Here is a 17,567-nt window from a genome sequence, read left to right as displayed (position 1 = left end):
CACTCAGGCGCCCACACCATAGGCACCCAGTCATTACTGCGTGCTGGACCCGTAAGATGGAGACGGAAAGTTGTTTGTCTTTCTCTTCGCAGACGAGCAGGACAACGCCAGAAAACTCTCCGGGACTCGAGCACGGAGGCTCCAGCTCCTTTCTTCCCTGTGATGAGCTGCAGAAATCCTCGCACCTTCCTCTCCCTCACCGTCTCAGTCTGCGCGGGGATTTCTACTCTTCCACCATGGGAAGGTTTGCGGACGCTCCGGCGGACTTTACGCACGGCGCTGCCCCGGCGAACCCTCCCGCCTCACCGGCCAAACACAACAAGTTCTTGGACAATATAAGTCAGGATCAAAAAGGGAGAGCAATAAGTGCGAAGCCGGTATTTTATGAGAGCAACTCGGAAGGTAAGTCATTAATACCAACAAACAATGTAAGGAACAATTGATTTAGGTAGGGTAAATAAAAAGTGAATAACCAGGAGCAGGAACAGCAACAAATTTAATAACAGTAACAACAACAACAACAACAACAACAACAACAGAAACAACAACAATAATAATGATAGTGGCAGTAATTATTATTTTTTAATTTTTTATTTGCTTGTTAGCGTTTTTTCTCTGAGCGACCTCAGTATCTTTATGGTAAATAACGCATTTATTTGTACACACATTGTAGATTTTAGTGGGAGTTAATTATTATGATAACTTCATCTTTATATATCTATCTATCTGTCAATATACATATCTATATCTATATCTATAACTATCTATATCTATATCTATATCTATATCTATCTATCTATCTATCTATCTATATATATATATATATATATGTTTTAAGTCCAAATTAGTTAGGGTCTAAATTTCTCTTCTTATGAAAACAATGGTGGTCTCAGCAAAAACTTTATTTTTTTTCCTTCATGTAGTCCATATAAAATAAATAAAAATAAATAACTAAATAAGGGGCTTGACCTCCTTTAACCAACTTAGAAATTTTCAAATATTGCTCTATTGTTTTGTGAGCAATTTTTCGTAAAGTACGCAAATTCTGCAGGCCTAATGCTGCATCAACGGGCGTTATGCTGTTGCATCTGTTTTTTTAAACAGGTCTCTTCCAATAATGAAGAAAAGGCATAAAAATGCAATTTCATCCACTAAGAATATGAGAGCAAGTTGTGATAAAAAAATACAGGTTTTCTCTGCACTTGACGCTGTTAATGTCAATTAGGTTTGATGGAAGGTGAGACAGGTTAAAGGTCAGCCTGGCAGCAAGTTGGGTGTGACATGAGGAGGCTACTTTCCTATCAGCCTTTTTAGGCCTAATCCTCTACTGATGTGAGGACATATTCTGGACTGGAGATGATGAGGTGATGAAGTGAATAGGCGGGAGGATTACTGTGTTTATACTCATATTTCAGTGCCTTTCAGACTGATTAAATACTCAAAAGTAACACAAAAACATGAGGCATATACTCTAAATGCCTGTATATTCACTTCACTACACCGTCGATTTCAACACAGGTCAGCTCCTCTCTTTATGTATAATTTTCTTCATTTGCAAAATACTTTTTTATATACAATAAGACAAATACAACATATTCATACATTTGGTGATGGTAGTGTATGCTCAAAGACTGGGAGACAGAAGAGCCCACAAATTCCCATCTTGGAAAGAAAACTAACAACTGTGTATGTTGAACCGAAGCCTGAAGAAATGATGTGGTCTTTAATTTTATTTGTTGGTGTTGATTATCCTGCAGAGCAACAGAGGAAGGGATATGGGTGCTGATAAAGACTTTGTGATATCTGTGTCCAGAATAATATACAGCACCACGATTCATGTTTCTGCCAAAGTCAGCCAATGGCCATTTTTTAACAATTAGATAGGATAACATTATATGCTATTCTATTTGAAAATAGACTTTTCTTTGAAACTGTGTAAATACAAAAAAAGCATTTGATGGTTCCCCCATCCTCTCTGTCTCTCTCTTTCCCACATGCACACACACTTCCAACACACACACACACACACACACAGACTCACACACTCACACTTATGCCATACACACACACCCACATGCACACATAAAGACACATGCATGCTCATGCACGTAGTCATTCAGTGACTTTTTAATTTTACTGAATGAACTACTGACTGAAACGTATGTACATAGGGCTTTGTGTGTTTGTGTATGTATGTGTGTGTGTTTGTGTGTGTGTGTGTGTGTGTGTATGTCAGTGTGTGTGTGTGAATCCACCCTTCATCCCTAAACTGCGAACAGTTTTGGAGCTTAGAGTTACACACCTTCAAAGGCAGACATGTCTTCCTGTTTTGTCTGGTGGGAGGAAGGTTAAGATGGTAAGACAGGCCGAGTGTAAAAGGGAAAACGCACAACAAACCTTTTGCCCTTCCTCACATTTTCATTACATTTTATTTGCATTTTGCCGTCGACCCTCATGTAACACTTACAAATTGTTGTATAACATTTAAAAATTCTGATTGTTTTTTTAAATTAAAACTCTTTCACAATAAATAGTATGTTTTTTTTTTGTTAAAGTAGTGCATTTTTGCAATAAGAAACACCCAAAACTATGCCTCCTTATCTTTATACAAGCATTTAGTGGATCAAAATAGCATTTCTTTTGCTTCTACTTGCAGGAAATGTTAGGCATTTACATTTTTTTTTTTTTAAGTACTACATAGACGCTGTATAGAAACATGGCACACAAAATATTATTCTTCATTTTGCAAACTGAAAATCACTCCGCTGCCATTCAAGCCCTGTGGTGGAGACAGCAGCCTGAATTCAAGGGAAGTTCAAACATTGTTGGCCACCAAAATTAGAGGCTTAGACTACTTCACCGTTAATTAAGATTTTGCAGATGAGAAATATAGCAGACGAATGCAAAACTCCTAACACAAAATAAATACAGCTGACAAATTTAAAACCATCCATAAGAGAACAAAGAATAAGAACTTATACTACATAATCTAAAGCGCCATCTTCCCACAAACCATTTTTTTTTTTTAGAGTGTAGGACTTTATGTACAGAACAACAAAGGGCAGGAAAAAGAGCAGATCAAATTTCTACCGTGACCATGTCAGTATATTTGCCCCATACTTTCATGATATTCTTAGTTAGTTTTGAACATTTTCAATTTATCGTCTGTATATCTCGCCCTGCATTTCACATGCAGCTCTCCAGTTACACTGCAGCGGAGGGGGGAGCGGATGTGGCTTTTTTTTGACAGGGTAAAAGCTATACGATGACCCGCGGCCCCATAGTTTCCAGTCTTGACAGAGAATATTTTCAGTATGAACTGTGGTGTGAGGTATTGGATCTAATGGACACGAGGAAATTAATGTTGCAATGAAAAGTGCTCTCTGTTGGGCTCAATATTGAATTAAGAGAATTGCAAAGTTGTGCCTCAGCTCTCCCCTGTGAGTGCCTGCAGATAGATGGAGAGTGAATTTATTTTGGAGCCCAGGCTTAGACATAATGAACATGGACAACAACATCTAAACACTGCAGGAGGGGAGCAGCCCTTTTCATGGTCTGTCAGAGTGAGGGAAAGTAATGCAGTTAGATTTCCTGTTTCTGCCATACATACCACATGAATTAAAGGGCAAAACCTGTGTAATTAACTCAATGTTTCAACTGCATTGTTAGATATACTGTAACTTGTCTTTAAGTTAAGCAAGTTGTCTTTCTTCTCGTGTGAATATATGGATACGATCGAAGCATTTAAACCCGGAAAACATTTAAACACAACTCACAAAACAAACGGATGCGTGTGTCTCGAAGGCAACCCCCCCCCCAAACATTTCATCTCTGCTTGCACAAAACAAATTCAAGTTTGTTTTCTGCTTATTGGTTTGCAGCTTTAATTCAAGCCCACTTACGGCTGCTAGGAACATAAACAGGACTCACTGATTAAGTATGGTGTGTCTGGGGTAATCTAATTAAAATGCAGCTCGGCTAAATTAAATAGACCAGTGGAGTTTAGTATCGTGAATCGCTTCTCGTAGTTCAGCTCCATCTCTTGGCGCCTCTCGTTTTGGGAAAACTGTAAAGCGGGAAGCACAGATAAAACATGGGAAAGATAGCCAGACTATTTAGAGACATATACTCAGTAAACTTGGACATTGTTCTTATTATTTGTGATAGACTTATGATGTTTCCTTTGTGTTGTTTACAATTAATATTCATTGGTTTTCATTGGTGTGGCAGATGATAGCCTTTTCTTGATTTTTTTTTTTTTTTTTGATACTCTGCTTATATAAGAGTGAGGGTTAGAGAAAAATGCATGTGGTGTTTCCCCTATCTTCCCTCTGTCTCTGTCTTTGTCTCTCACACACTCACTACACACACACGGAGTGGTACACTGGCTCTGTCCTTATCACCGGTGCCTTACAGCCCCCGGCATTGTTTGTATGCATCTTGTGCGTTCTCCATGTGTTTGTGTGTTTGTGTGGTTCTCCTTTGGGTTCTCCGATTTCCTCCAAAAATTTGGAAGAAATGTCGGAGACCCTGGATTGCCCCTAGGCGTGAATGTTTGTCTTTCTATCTGTGTTCATCCTGCAGTCATCTGTGCAGGGTGGACTCCAGCCTCCTGCAAGCCTGGAAAAGGATTGGTTGAGTTGAGAAAAGTAATGACTGAACAACGGAAACTGCTGTAAAAACTACTTATGAATTATACTAATTTATATGTGTATATGAATGTCTCCCTGTGCTTTCTTTGTGCCCTGTATGCCCCAGTCAGAGAGAAAGCGGCTCCAAAAACCATGGGCTATCCCGTGATTGGCTCAGACTGCTGTGCCAAGCTAAAAGAGCCAGCCAGTGGTATACAGGGCGATTCGATTGCCGACTCAATCGACCTATCAGGCAAGAACAAGAAGCGGCGCAACCGCACCACTTTCAGCACCTTTCAGCTGGAGGAGCTGGAGAAAGTGTTTCAGAAGACACACTACCCTGATGTTTACGCCCGGGAGCAGCTGGCCCTGCGGACCGAGCTTACCGAGGCTCGGGTGCAAGTACGTGTTTGACCATCTTCTGTAAATTACACTTCACATTTGAGCTCTTGCCTTACTGCTTTTTATTTCTCAACTAGAAGAAAACAATGACCTGAATAAAGCAACACATAGTCTTCCAAAACTCTCCCAAAATAGCCTGTTATATTTCTAGGCCTATGAGCACTCTCTGTGTGGTGGAAAGTGCCTTTCAATGCAATTTTTTATTGGTCAGGTTTGGTTCCAGAATCGCAGAGCCAAGTGGAGGAAACGGGAACGCTATGGGAAGATCCAGGAAGTGCGCAACCACTTTGCTGCTACATATGATATCTCCCTTCTCCCTCGTCATGATACATACCAGGTAGGCCACACTCTGATTCAAAATGCATACATCTTGTTGTAGTAGTTTGACTGTATTGGTCCCGCTGCAAGAAATTGCTTTATCACTGAAATGCCACAAGTGACACAGTATACAAAAAGGCTGAATCAGGAAAACAGAAATAGTTATCCAAGCGCTGTATCTTGTTTTGTCACAGTATATGTGATTGTAACAAAGCATCCAACATTTGAGTATTCTTTCCATCGAAATCCAAAGGTCTTTTCTTTACCAGTTTTTCTCGGATTCCCTTGTTGTCCAGATGCAGGGCAACTTGTGGCCGGGGGCGGCTTCAGGAGGAGGCGGTGGCTCCGGTGGGGGTTGCGTCCTGGGGGCCGACTCCATCCCCTCGTCCTGCATGAGTCCTTACTCCCACCCCCACAGCAATCTGCCGGGCTTCATGGGCATGCCCACGTCTCCCAGCCACCCACACCACCACCACCACCCACCTCACCACCCGGGCATCAACGGCCTCTACTCGCTCCACGGCTTCCCAGGAGGCCTCGGGCCGCCTTCCATCGAGGGGCCTGAGACCGAATACAAGCCAACGGGCCTGGTGGCGCTGCGGATGAAAGCGAAGGAGCCGGGCAGCCTCCTATCCTGGCCTACATGACCACCACAGTGCCAGCTCTCTGTTATGCACTGACTGAGCCAAAGCATATTACATTCCTGATCCATACACGATGAAAAATGTACACTCACCTCGGCATACGACTCAAATATTTCCTCTCCGTTATAACATTTATGTAAGTCAACTTGCAGACTTTTATCCATCGCAAGCTCTTGGATTAGAGACTTCATGAACATGGAGGGTGACTTGAGCCTCTTGCACGAAAACCCAACATATTCATTGGAATCTTCTTGTTTCCAGTTTTAGTTTAATATTACATTGCTGAGACCAAAGAAGAGAAAAATGTGTTATTTAAGCATGTAAAAATGTAATTATCATATTAATCATTGTTTTATGTCTGTTGTTCTTTACAGTGTGACCAACAATAAAGGCATCCATCTATATCATTCCTCTTATTCAGTAGGAGAAAGTTCATGATTGCAGTTGCACATCTGAAAAAAAAAAAAAAAAAAGAAAAAGTAAACTAGGTGCTTGGCATTAAACGCTCACATTGGAAATAGAAAAAGGAATACTCACACACTGGAATGATCATCCCAGTGTGTGGCCATGCGGGTTTTTATGGATTCTTATTCAGTAGGAAAATATTTTTGGTAAAGAGCTTCAAAATAAGTAACAAAACAAGCTCAGCTGGCTGAATTATTTTAGTCTTTGCATGACTTTTTTAGACGATGATAACGAACAGAGTTAACCAAAAGTCTGCGTCACATTTTTTTAGCTTGACTGGAAATGCAGCTGTGAAGCAAAAAAAAAAAAAAAAAAAAAAAGAAAGAAAAAGAAAAAGGAAAAAAAGAAGAAAAAGAAAAAGAAAAAAAAAACCTTTCACAGGTTGTGGTTGGTTTAAACACAAAGTCCCCTGCTGTAAGTGCAGTCTCGATACTGGGGCAGCGTACAGAGGGAGCTTACATGTGCAGCCTAGTTGGCTTCACTTCAAGAGGCCTTCGGGTGGCACCTCATGCATCAGGAGCAAGTGGCAGGCCCATTAATGAAAAACTAACCAAACAACCACACTTCACTATTGATGATAAAGCAGAGCGCCTCCCACAGAAGTCTGGCTTAACGTTGAAGCGGGCATTCCCCATTCACATCTGGCACTAGTGGTAAACCCTGACCAAGTGAATGATGACTTACAGTCTAATAGAAGAAATTGCGGTTACCATGTCCCAGGTCATACATGCTTGGTCATATTATTTTCACTGCATCCATTCATTGTCTCCAATCCATTACTCAACTCTGACTGACCTGCAGTGTGGATTATATAAGTTTGCTCCTTTTGTTTATAAATTGCTTATATGTGTTAATGTGTTTTTGTATAAAAAGGAAGGTGAAAACATTTTGGTGACATATTTATTATGAAATATATTGTGCAAAGGCATTCCTAAACATCTTTTTTAGGCCATTTACATGTGCTGCTCCCAGAGCACTTTACTCTGTTGTCAAGGGAACTCTGAATTGCATGGCACCATCTCATCTGGTGTAAATTACAATGTACCCACTCATCCATGTCAGATGGTCAAACATTACAATCTGTGTGAGACTGATAATGCGTCTTGAAATTGGCAAAAAGGGAGATCCGCTTGTGGGCAAAACCCTCCTATGCTCCACTTACTCCCCAGGAGTGCACATGGCTTACGGGGGAATATTTGGTTCTCCCTTCCCTTTGGTTGCTTCACTGTGACAGCCATGCTGGGGAAGATTAGCTGCCAGTCCCTTTAGTCTGTGTCAGGGTTTTGTGTGAGCCACTAACATGTGGTTCCAATAGAACAACGCAGAAACCCATCAGAAACACTTTCCACACCCACAGCTTCAAATTCCAGCAAGGCCCTGGGAGACGGCAGCCCTCGCTGCAGTTACATAGTCGCTCTGATTAAATCCCAGATTAAGTGGAGGAGATAAGAAGACCCGTCAGTCGGGATAAAGATTTGAGGAGATGGTCATCTTGAGGAAAGCTGAGCAAATAGTAGATGGTGGATCAGTGCTCAATTACAACATTTATTTTTGGTTAGAAGCAAGTTATTCTATTTATTTAGTCATTCATTATTTTTTGCTGTGCATAAACAGAAGAAAAATATCACACTTAGTGGAACAGATATGTTAACTCTTGCACACTGTAAAACAGTTGCACTTATTATTGTAGGTATAGCATTGTTTATTCCACTTCCAGTGCTGAGAATTGCTCCCATCTTGCCATATAGACAATTATTTTTGACCAAATTGTTACACAAGTGGCAATGTTGGGGCACAAGCTTTAATCTCTATAGACTCAACCTATCAGGCTTCAAAAGCCTGGGTGATTTGTCATAAATAATCAATAATGTTGAAACAGCATGATGCTGGGAAATCATTAATTTAGCATCACTTCACTCTTACTCTGTCAGGCGCAGGGTCATTAGGTGAAGACTGTCACTGGAGTCTGTAAATTATTATATCATTAGCCTCATTATGGACACAAAATATGATTTAATGCTCATTAAAATCCGTAAAACTGTCTGCTGACCACAGTTCCAAGCTTTGATCACGGAAAGATTTATCTTGGCCTTGCAGTGAAGCTATTTTGACCCCACAGATCCATGTGTCTGTGGGAATGGAACGGCATTAACAATTTTGCTCCAATAAGTTAAATAACTGGTAGGATGTAATGTGGCCAGCTCACTAACACTGTCAGTCAAAGCTTTAATGGAATTAGGCAAGCTCAGCAAAGTTGCATTTGGTTACATTCAGCATTTAGGCCATGAAGAAGTAGAACTTAATTTGTCAATTAACAGCCTGGTGGAAAATAACTTCAAATTAGTAAGTGCCACGTTCAATTTGCATGTAAGCCTATATAACACGTGAAAAAACATGCTGACAAATAACTGATGGTGGACACAGCTGTCAACACAAATATTTAAATAAATTATGAAAGTTGTTATTTCAGTTACATTTTAGTCAAACCACAGTAAGCATGCTTGTCCAGGTAAAATCAAGGAGTAAGAAAATAAAAACAGCCCACAGTAAATGTTTTATCCTGTTTTATTGAAAATGATGAAAGTCATTATGGTGGAAACTCTTATATCTAAAAATTAAATTTACTCAAGTGAAAGTAGGAGAAATGCAAAAGAGTGACTCATTTAAAAGACTCATGTAAAATATTTAAAACTTTAAATATTTTTTAATATTTACAAGCAAAGTAACAATAGAGTTGCTTAATAATTTGCCTAAGAACAGTAAATAGAGTGGGAGTAATCACATATTACATGATTAGGTTATTAATTTCTTTATTAATTTTCTCCCTTACACATATCAGGACATTAGCTTATATTAAAATGTTAAGAAATGGTGACAGCTGAGAGATTAGTTGCTTGCCTAAGGCCAGAGGCCCTTTCATTTGCAAGGTCATTTGTAAGGATTAAGGACTCAAGCTACTGGTCAAATACTGCCACCTTCTGGCAATGCAGTGACACGCTCTGCTGGAAAGGAAATGTTGCACTATTCCATGAATGTCCTAATTTGTTCATATTGCTTTCTAATGTATTTTTCCTCATTTTTGTGGGGTTCGTGTGAATCTGCAGATTAAGTTTTAAATGTCTCAAAAACTCATCGTTTCAGCTGTAAGTGCTCTACAGTCCCATACAAGTGCACAAACAATGGTGCAGTTCATTCCAAAAGGAGTAATTTGAGACAAATATCGCCAGTGCTGATAATCTTTACACAAACGTCAGCTCACGCCAACCGGACCTCGGCAGGCCACTGGATGATTGACGTGCGGTGCAAAGTTTTCCACCCACTTTTTTATCCAATCAGAGCAAGGAGGCGGGCCTTCATTCTATTCTTGACAAAATGGCGAATGTTGTTGTTTTGCCGCAGGGTCAGTGAACAAATCCAGTCTATTTTACTATTATTTTCTGCGATAACCTGCAGAAATAACACCAATAAACGCCTAAGCGCCCCGAGGGTCGGTTCCGTGCGGACTGAAATGAAAGGTAAAGAGCGGTCGCCGATTAAAAAGCGCTCCCGGGCCTTGGACGACATCCGAGACAGGGGAGGATGCCACCCGACCAGCAAGAAAATGGGGGCTATCTCGGTTTCCAGTGGGAGTAATAATGGAAATAGCTCGACGAAAAGCGACGGCGGCTCTACGAGAAGGAGCCTTCTCGGCGAAAAGAGGGACAGAGATTTCGATGGACACAGCCGAGCTGGGAATAATCATAGCTACCAGGCTGCCGCCGCTAGCTCCATCGGCAAAAACCACAGCCTGAGCCTGACGCTAGATTTAGCCACGCCACGGACCAACTCACGGGGGGACCAGCGGGCTCAGCCGCCCAACGCCGAAAGTGAGTACAAAACTCTCAAAATCAGTGAACTTGGTACTCAGCTCAGCGACGAAGACATAGAGGATGGACTTTTTCATGAATTTAAGAAATTTGGAGACGTAAGCGTCAAAATAAGTCGCAGCAACGACGAGCGAATAGCCTTTGTGAACTTCAGGAAGCCGGAGGACGCCAGGACTGCCAAGCACGCCAGGGGAAGGTTGGTGCTGTACGACCGGCCCCTGAAAATTGAGGCTGTGTACATTAACAGGAGGAGAAGCCGCTCCCCCGTAGAGAGGGACCCGTACGGTGCAGCACAAGGCCACAGACACTTGCACACCCAGCGGCCTCTCTCGCCGACTGGGCTTGGATACAGAGACTACAGGCTGCAGCAGCTGGCTCTGGGACGGCTGCCCCCTCCCCCGCCGCCACCTCTGCCCAGAGACCTTGAACGGGACAGGGAGTTTGCTCTTTTTGAGGCCAGGGCGCGTCCGGCTTTTATTGCAGAGCGAGCAGCCTTTCGAGAGGAGGATTTTATATCTCCAGAAGATGACCAAAGAGCCAATAGGACGTTGTTTTTGGGTAATCTGGACATAACTGTAACAGAGGCCGACCTGAGAAGAGCTTTTGACAGATTTGGGGTTATAACAGGAGTCGACATCAAGAGGCCCACGCGGGGACAAACCAGCACATATGGATTTCTTAAGTTTGAGAACCTTGACATGGCCCATCGTGCCAAGCACAGTATGTCTGGCAAAATAGTTGGTCGCAACCCAATAAAGATAGGCTATGGTAAAGCAACTCCCACTACACGCCTATGGGTGGGTGGACTTGGACCCTGGGTCCCTTTAGCTGCACTGGCAAGAGAGTTTGACCGCTTTGGCACTATACGGACCATTGACTACAGAAAGGGGGACACTTGGGCCTATATCCAGTATGAAAGTTTGGACGCTGCACAGGCGGCATGGACACACATGCGTGGCTTCCCATTGGGAGGCCCGGACAGGAGACTCAGAGTGGACTTTGCAGACACTGAGCACCGTTACCAGCAGCAGTTTCTGCAGCCTCTCCCACTGCCACCGTTCGACATGGTGGCAGAGTCATTTGTCCACCGAGCAACACCTGAACCTCTTAGGGTCAGGGAAAGGACTCCACCGCCACTTCACTTCAGAGAGAGAGAACTCTTTGCTGGAGCTGAGTGGCCTAACCCTGCTATTCGGGACCGGGTACGTGCTTCACCCTTTGAGCCTCTGGAGCACTTGGAGCGTGAGCGGAGGCCACGGGAGCCCTGGTCTCTGGAGCGAGAGCTTCAGGGGCGAGAACCTGCACGCAAGCGGCGTGTTATGGAGGATGGACGGCATTTGGACTGCTCTCCTGACAGCACTGAGAGGACAGTGAGGCGTAGACGCACCTCCCCAGATGTTAGTCCTGGGGGGAGCAGCAGAGAAGGGGGGCGCTTCAGTGACTCAGAGCGCCCTCTGCGGGGTGAGAGACCCTCTCCAGTGCGAGAACGTCACAGCAGCCTGGAGAGAAGTGGGGTTGAACGAAGACTCAAAAGCCAGAGTCTTTCTGAGAGGGGACCCTCAAGCAGCGGGGTTTCTACTGTGGGAGAGCGTAAGCGCAAGGCAGGCGATGGCAGCAAAGGCCCGACCAAGAGAGAGCGGACTGAGAGCAGCTCTAAAGGAAGTCAGTCATCCAAGCCGGATGGCACCAAACTCAGCCTGGCTTGGCATGGTATGCTGCTGCTGAAGAACAGCAACTTCCCAGCCAACATGCACCTGCTGGAGGGCGACCACAATGTAGCCAGCGACCTGCTTGTCGACGGCCCGACAGGAAGGCAGGTGAGCGAGCTGAAGATCACTCAGCGTCTCCGCCTGGACCAGCCCAAGCTTGACGAGGTTTCCCGGCGCATCAAGGTGGCGGGCCCCGGCGGCTACGCCATCCTGCTGGCAGTTCCCGGGAGCACAGAGGAGGTGTCATCATCGGACCCTGCAGCCTCGACTCAGCGGCCACTTCGTAACCTGGTGTCCTACCTAAAGCAAAAACAAGCGGCGGGAGTCATCAGCTTGCCTGTGGGAGGGAGCAGAGATAAAGACAACACAGGGGTTCTTCATGCTTTCCCTCCCTGTGATTTCTCCCAGCAGTTCCTTGATTCCTCTGCCAAAGCTTTGGCTAAAACTGAGGAGGACTATCTGGTTATGATTGTAGTTCGTGGAGCATCTTAAAAAAAAGAGTCAGAACACACTAACTTCAAATTGTGTAAAAAAAAAAAAAAATCTGCTCAATGTCAATAACTATTGCATGCTCTGTGTTCTGCATTATGGGGTACACTAGTATGGTTCTTTGGGTGTTTGTGTGTTGCCATGTAAACTACTAAAAGGAAAAACGATGCTCTCTCACAAAAGCAACAGAATGTGTGTTTTTGGATTCTTAAAAGGGTTTTGAATTGCTCACCTAGTCATGAACCTGCAGTAATTGATTCTGGATGCTGTAAGGCAGTGAAGTATGAGGGACATTTCAGGAATAACATTCAAGGTGATACAACAACATGATAAATGTCACGCAGAAGACACCCATTTTGTTTTCATTTACAAAAACTGAGCATTTTTAGGCATTCAGGTGCACTACAGCAAATCTACAACTGTTAGGCAGTTTGGTCCACAAGAAACTCTGCTCTATACAATCAGTAATCCCTTAGAAGTACATTCTTATGGGAATCACAAGTCCCCTTGCAAAAGCTTTGAATTACACAGCAATAATACTTACGTTGTGACATTTTTAGATGGATACATCAGTCATGGCATCTCTTTAAATTTTGGAAATTCAGTGTAAAAGTGTCTTAGTGGAAGATTTGGTACTGTATTTGAAGAGCTATTCAACTCTGGAGCAAGAAAACTGAAAATTTTTGTCAGGCCGCAATAATAATAATAATAATAATAATAATGGTAATAAAAAACCCTCATTTATGATAAAAATAATAATTACAGATGTTGTGAATTCTCTTTAAGAAATTGTTGACTTGGGTTCAGCCTCTAGGTTTGGATTTGAGTGGAACTTTACAAAAGTGTTTTGAGTACTGGAGCACTGGATTGTGGGATACACGGTTAACCCAGAGTGTTTCCATTGGGCTAAAAAAAACTGAAGTCAACTTTATGTGGAATGCTGAATACTAATAGATATGAGATCACTGCCCAATCGACAGCCCATAACACAATGCATATAGCATAGTAAACGAAATACTAACTTTTTTCCAATTGTCATATTTTTTTACTGTCTTTTTTTCGTGCATCCCTACCTTAGCAATGGCTGTGTATTGTGATCAATAATTGCAATAGTTATGGATAAAAAGGCTTAGACTAAGAATTTTGTGTTGATATTTGCCGGTCTGTTTTATTTCTTGCTTTGAAACCAGTAGGTCTACCAAGAATACCCTTCAGTGTCAGCATAATAGTGAAATGTTCGTACTGAGTAATGAATACTTGCTCTTTGTTCAGTAAGCAGGTCTGTGTAATTTAAAAAAATTTAGAGCAACTTTAACAATTTATGTTTGAATTGAAACTTTAACGGCCTGAATTGGACAATATTTTCCTCATGCCTCCCGACATATTTTTGAAGGCCTACTTAACAGTATTTTGTTAATGCCATTGTATGTTTGTCATGCTTAAGTAACCCACACTGAATTATAATTTGCTGAGTTTGGTTTAATATGTAACTGAAAAAAATATGTGGAAAAATGGTTGTATGTGTGAACATGACACCCACCTCAACGCTGGACTCCTGAGGAGACGAGTGCAGGGCTCAGAAACCTCTGCAGAGAAGGCAACTAGTGTTTGTGTGTCTTCACTGATTGAGGCAGCTTTTAAGTTGTGTAGCCCCTCTGCACCTGTGATGACTTCTGTTTTAAAATGGGAAAATGAGCAATGTACACTTGATGTCATGGGAAAGGAAAATCCGTAGAGCCCATGCGAAGCTGTTCACATACCTGCAAAGTGCGTTTGTGCACTTATGTGACCGAATATCAATAAATTGTTTCATTTGAAGGGAAACGTGTTTCTTCGGTGGAAGTAAGTTGAAGAAACAAGCTACTGTACCTTATTGTGTTTCGAAGGAGTTGTCACTTGAAATGTTGTTTCTGCACGCGAGAGGGAGACATCTGTTTGCAATTTGTTTAGAACCAGTAAGGAGAGACCCCTGGTTCATGTGAGGATCGCTGTTTGCTTACAGGCCTTTTCTGAGCTCCTGAGTTGCCCATCGTAAATTACTCCCCCCATGATCCCCCAGTTACACCCAGCTGATGCTCTTGGCACAATGTGAACACCTGGGCAGGATCGAGGAGCCTCCACTGCCCTTGTTTCCAGCCAGTGTCCAGTTTCAAGTGTGAAACAGTGGCAGAGGCACCCAGCGTTGCAGTTTGGGAGGCCAGGGCCGGAGCAGACAACAGCACACGGCTGTATCCTGTTGTCTTGTGTCTAAGTGTTTGATGTTCCTCGTTCCTGGTTCTGAATAGGAGCTGAGGGAATCCCATCACCGGCCGTCACACACTCCGCTTTGGAGATTGTGGGTGACGTCACGCTGAAGTTTCCATAGCATCTGCAGCCTCAAGCGGTTCCTCTGCAGAGGCCAAGTTGAACCTCGGCAGATTTGTCTTAATACTTTGCCCAGTTATGATTTCATTTGACTTAATGTTTTACGCAGGGAAGAGGATTGGCCCAAAGTCTCAGCTAGGAATATTGTTTTCCCATTCATTGTGTTTTGCGCCGGTGTGTTCTCTGATCAACCCTTTCTCTGAGGAGATGAGTGAAGATGTTTGCTATGCCAAGGCCACGTGAAAACCTTCAGAATATCTCCTGGCATCATCTGAAGTCTGCTCTGACGAGGAAACGAAACCTGAAAAAGGCGAAAAGCTAAACCTTTTTGCCACCGCTGGAAGGAACCCGGCCCTCCCCAGAGCTTTACAAGACCTGTTTATTTTGACTTTAGCCCTTTTTATAAGTTAAGCCCAGTTTACCCAGGGAAAAAAGTTTTCCATCTCCTCCTGCCATCAGTCTTAGTCATGTTAGTGTGAAAACAAATGCTGTGTGCTGTGCTGAGGAGGACGTCTCGCCTCACTGGAGAAACATTGCCATCTTGAGGACCAGGGAGCACCTGTCTTCCCCCTCACACAGTCAACCACCAGACACATCACACTCATGCACACCTGAAACCCAGGACGGAGCTGAAATCACTAAACTAGTGCTGTAGAAAGAGCATGATGGTGAGTAAAGAGCAGAAGTGCTGCCTGCCAGGTCTGTATCGGTGGCTTAGGCAGCAGAGGTAAGTTTACAGTGTCAACACCACATGTTTTGCCATAGTAAATACAACATGTCACTCTAGTATTCAGCCTCAACAAGGTTTTTCCCATTGACGTAACACCATACCCCAGTTTAAGATAACAGGACCATTCAAGGCCTACAAACACTTGTATATACAGTTCAGTAACAACAAAACATTCAAATGGTGAAAATTAAGTCAAAACTTGAAAAATGTTTACTGACATTGCAATGTTTGTAGAAAATGACATAGAAAGGAGTTTTTTCACTGACAAATGTTTCAGGCCAGTAGGACCAAGAGGGAGAAATATGCATTAAAACTGTATTTTAAGACTAAGAAAATGAAAATTGAACATCTCATTACAGAGATGCCACTGCAGCTATTGATTCCCCCAATTTTACTAGACGCACTTGCCAAGGAACTGTATGTTCATCTGTTTGTGCAGCTTCAGTGGGGATGGTGATCTTAAAGGGGAATGCCACTCACTTTTAAGATTTAAAATGTAACAGATTTCCTAGAAAACTAACAGTGAACCATTCTCCAAAGCTAGAGGCTCAGAGTCACGATCTGTCCCTCACGTAAAGCCGGCTGCCCTGTTGGCAGTGTATTGGTGCTAACCGAGTTTGTGGACTCTGGCCTGCTGTACTGTGTCTACAGTGCAGCTGACATCATGGATGGGCAGACAGAAGAATCCCCCTCTGTCCCTGGCTGCCAGAGACAATAGCACATGTAGTAATATAGACAGAACAAAATCATTTAACCACCAAATGTCACTGGTATTCCCTTGGAAGATACAATCCCTCATACTAAATATATTTTAAGGATGGCACTTTAGAGTTGTTACAGATGAAATTGCTAAAGGCCAGATATGAATTAGTTCTTGTTATTGCACCAGGCATCATTGTGTCAAGTATCATTAATGAGAGAAATTAAATTTGATTGAAATATCAAAAAATATGTTATATGAAGGTGAGTAGAAACGGGGAAAAATGACAGCCTTACCTTCTGGCACTAATTTCTCATTTGCAGTGGGTGATGTGAAAGACCACACACCGCACCGGGTAATCACCATAGATAATGAAAATGGCTCAATCTGAAGAATTTAGTCAGATTTACAGGAACCCTAGTCTTGGCCCGGATACCTCAGTGGTAGGGGAGATAGCGTGCACAAAACAGCAAAGAAGAAACTAGTTTTGCATCACAGCTATGAGTGTGTGTGGCTAATCTGTTGTTAAATCTCTCAGTGGACCTCACTGATGACATGCCTTTTAGTTGGATGTCAGTATGGTCAGGCAGGGTGTGCAGCACATTACTGGAGCCTGCACAGCCCATTTGACAGACACGGCTGTTATTTGACTGTAAAAGACTGCAGTAAGGTGCATACTCATATTTCTTCACTCTTCACTCTATCAGCTAAGCCTGAGTATTATCAAAACCCTTGGAGCAGGTTTACGTCCCTCGCAAACATTTGTCTCCAAAATGAGAAGTCCACCATTTGAGAAGATAACAGCCAAAAGAGATAATGCACTCGCAGCAGCAGATTGCATGCACAAAAAGAAAACCTTTGAGAAATAGTGGTCAGCTTCACTCCTTTAACAAAATGTCTCACACAACCAACCGTTTCTGAAAACAGTTCAGAAAACACCATGGTTTGGGTTATCTGTGTCTTTAAAATCTTTAGTTAGTTATGTAGATGTAGATATGTAAATATATAGGAATTGATAAACACTGTTCTGGAAATTTACTCTCTTCCACCTCTCAGTATTACATTTCCAAATTGCATGCATCCAAAAAGTGAATCATTACCTGAAGTTTGTCATCAAATACCTACAAAATATGGAGAATTCCATCTCTAAAGTGTCACCATTTTATCAGCGAAGGGCTTATTTATCTATGATCTTTTCTAAAGGTATGAGAAATTGTTATAATTTAGTTGTTCGATGAGCCATCAAAGG

At 42.6% G+C, this 17,567-nt stretch overlaps 2 protein-coding genes across 2 annotated transcripts; both read left to right on the top strand.

Moving 5' to 3' along the window:
- Nucleotides 1-56: 56 nt before the first annotated feature.
- On the top strand, nt 57-5,998 carry alx3 (ALX homeobox 3). The gene is made up of 4 exons (XM_030054982.1): nt 57-402; nt 4,759-5,033; nt 5,245-5,370; nt 5,648-5,998. Exons 1-4 carry the CDS (start codon nt 57-59, stop codon nt 5,996-5,998), a joined length of 1,098 nt encoding a protein of 365 aa, XP_029910842.1.
- Nucleotides 5,999-9,823: 3,825 nt separating this feature from the next.
- rbm15 (RNA binding motif protein 15) lies at nt 9,824-16,785 on the top strand. The gene has a single exon (XM_030054979.1). The coding sequence runs from the start codon at nt 9,840-9,842 to the stop codon at nt 12,525-12,527; it is 2,688 nt and encodes an 895-aa protein (XP_029910839.1). The 5' UTR covers nt 9,824-9,839; the 3' UTR covers nt 12,528-16,785.
- Nucleotides 16,786-17,567: the final 782 nt, after the last annotated feature.

Source organism: Myripristis murdjan, chromosome 7 (genome assembly GCF_902150065.1).
Source record: "Myripristis murdjan chromosome 7, fMyrMur1.1, whole genome shotgun sequence".
In the NCBI taxonomy this organism is placed as follows: Eukaryota; Metazoa; Chordata; class Actinopteri; order Holocentriformes; family Holocentridae; genus Myripristis; species Myripristis murdjan.
This window is presented reverse-complemented; position numbering and strand designations above follow the sequence as displayed.

Excerpts from the sequence above, each read along its gene's own strand:
- alx3 (XM_030054982.1), top strand. The coding sequence starts at position 57 with ATGGAGACGGAAAGTTGTTTGTCTTTCTCTTCGCAGACGAGCAGGACA. Across the intron at positions 5,034-5,244 it reads TTACCGAGGCTCGGGTGCAA|GTTTGGTTCCAGAATCGCAG; the intron begins GTACGTGTTTGA and ends TTTATTGGTCAG. Across the intron at positions 5,371-5,647 it reads CTCGTCATGATACATACCAG|ATGCAGGGCAACTTGTGGCC; the intron begins GTAGGCCACACT and ends CTTGTTGTCCAG.
- rbm15 (XM_030054979.1), top strand. The coding sequence starts at position 9,840 with ATGTTGTTGTTTTGCCGCAGGGTCAGTGAACAAATCCAGTCTATTTTA.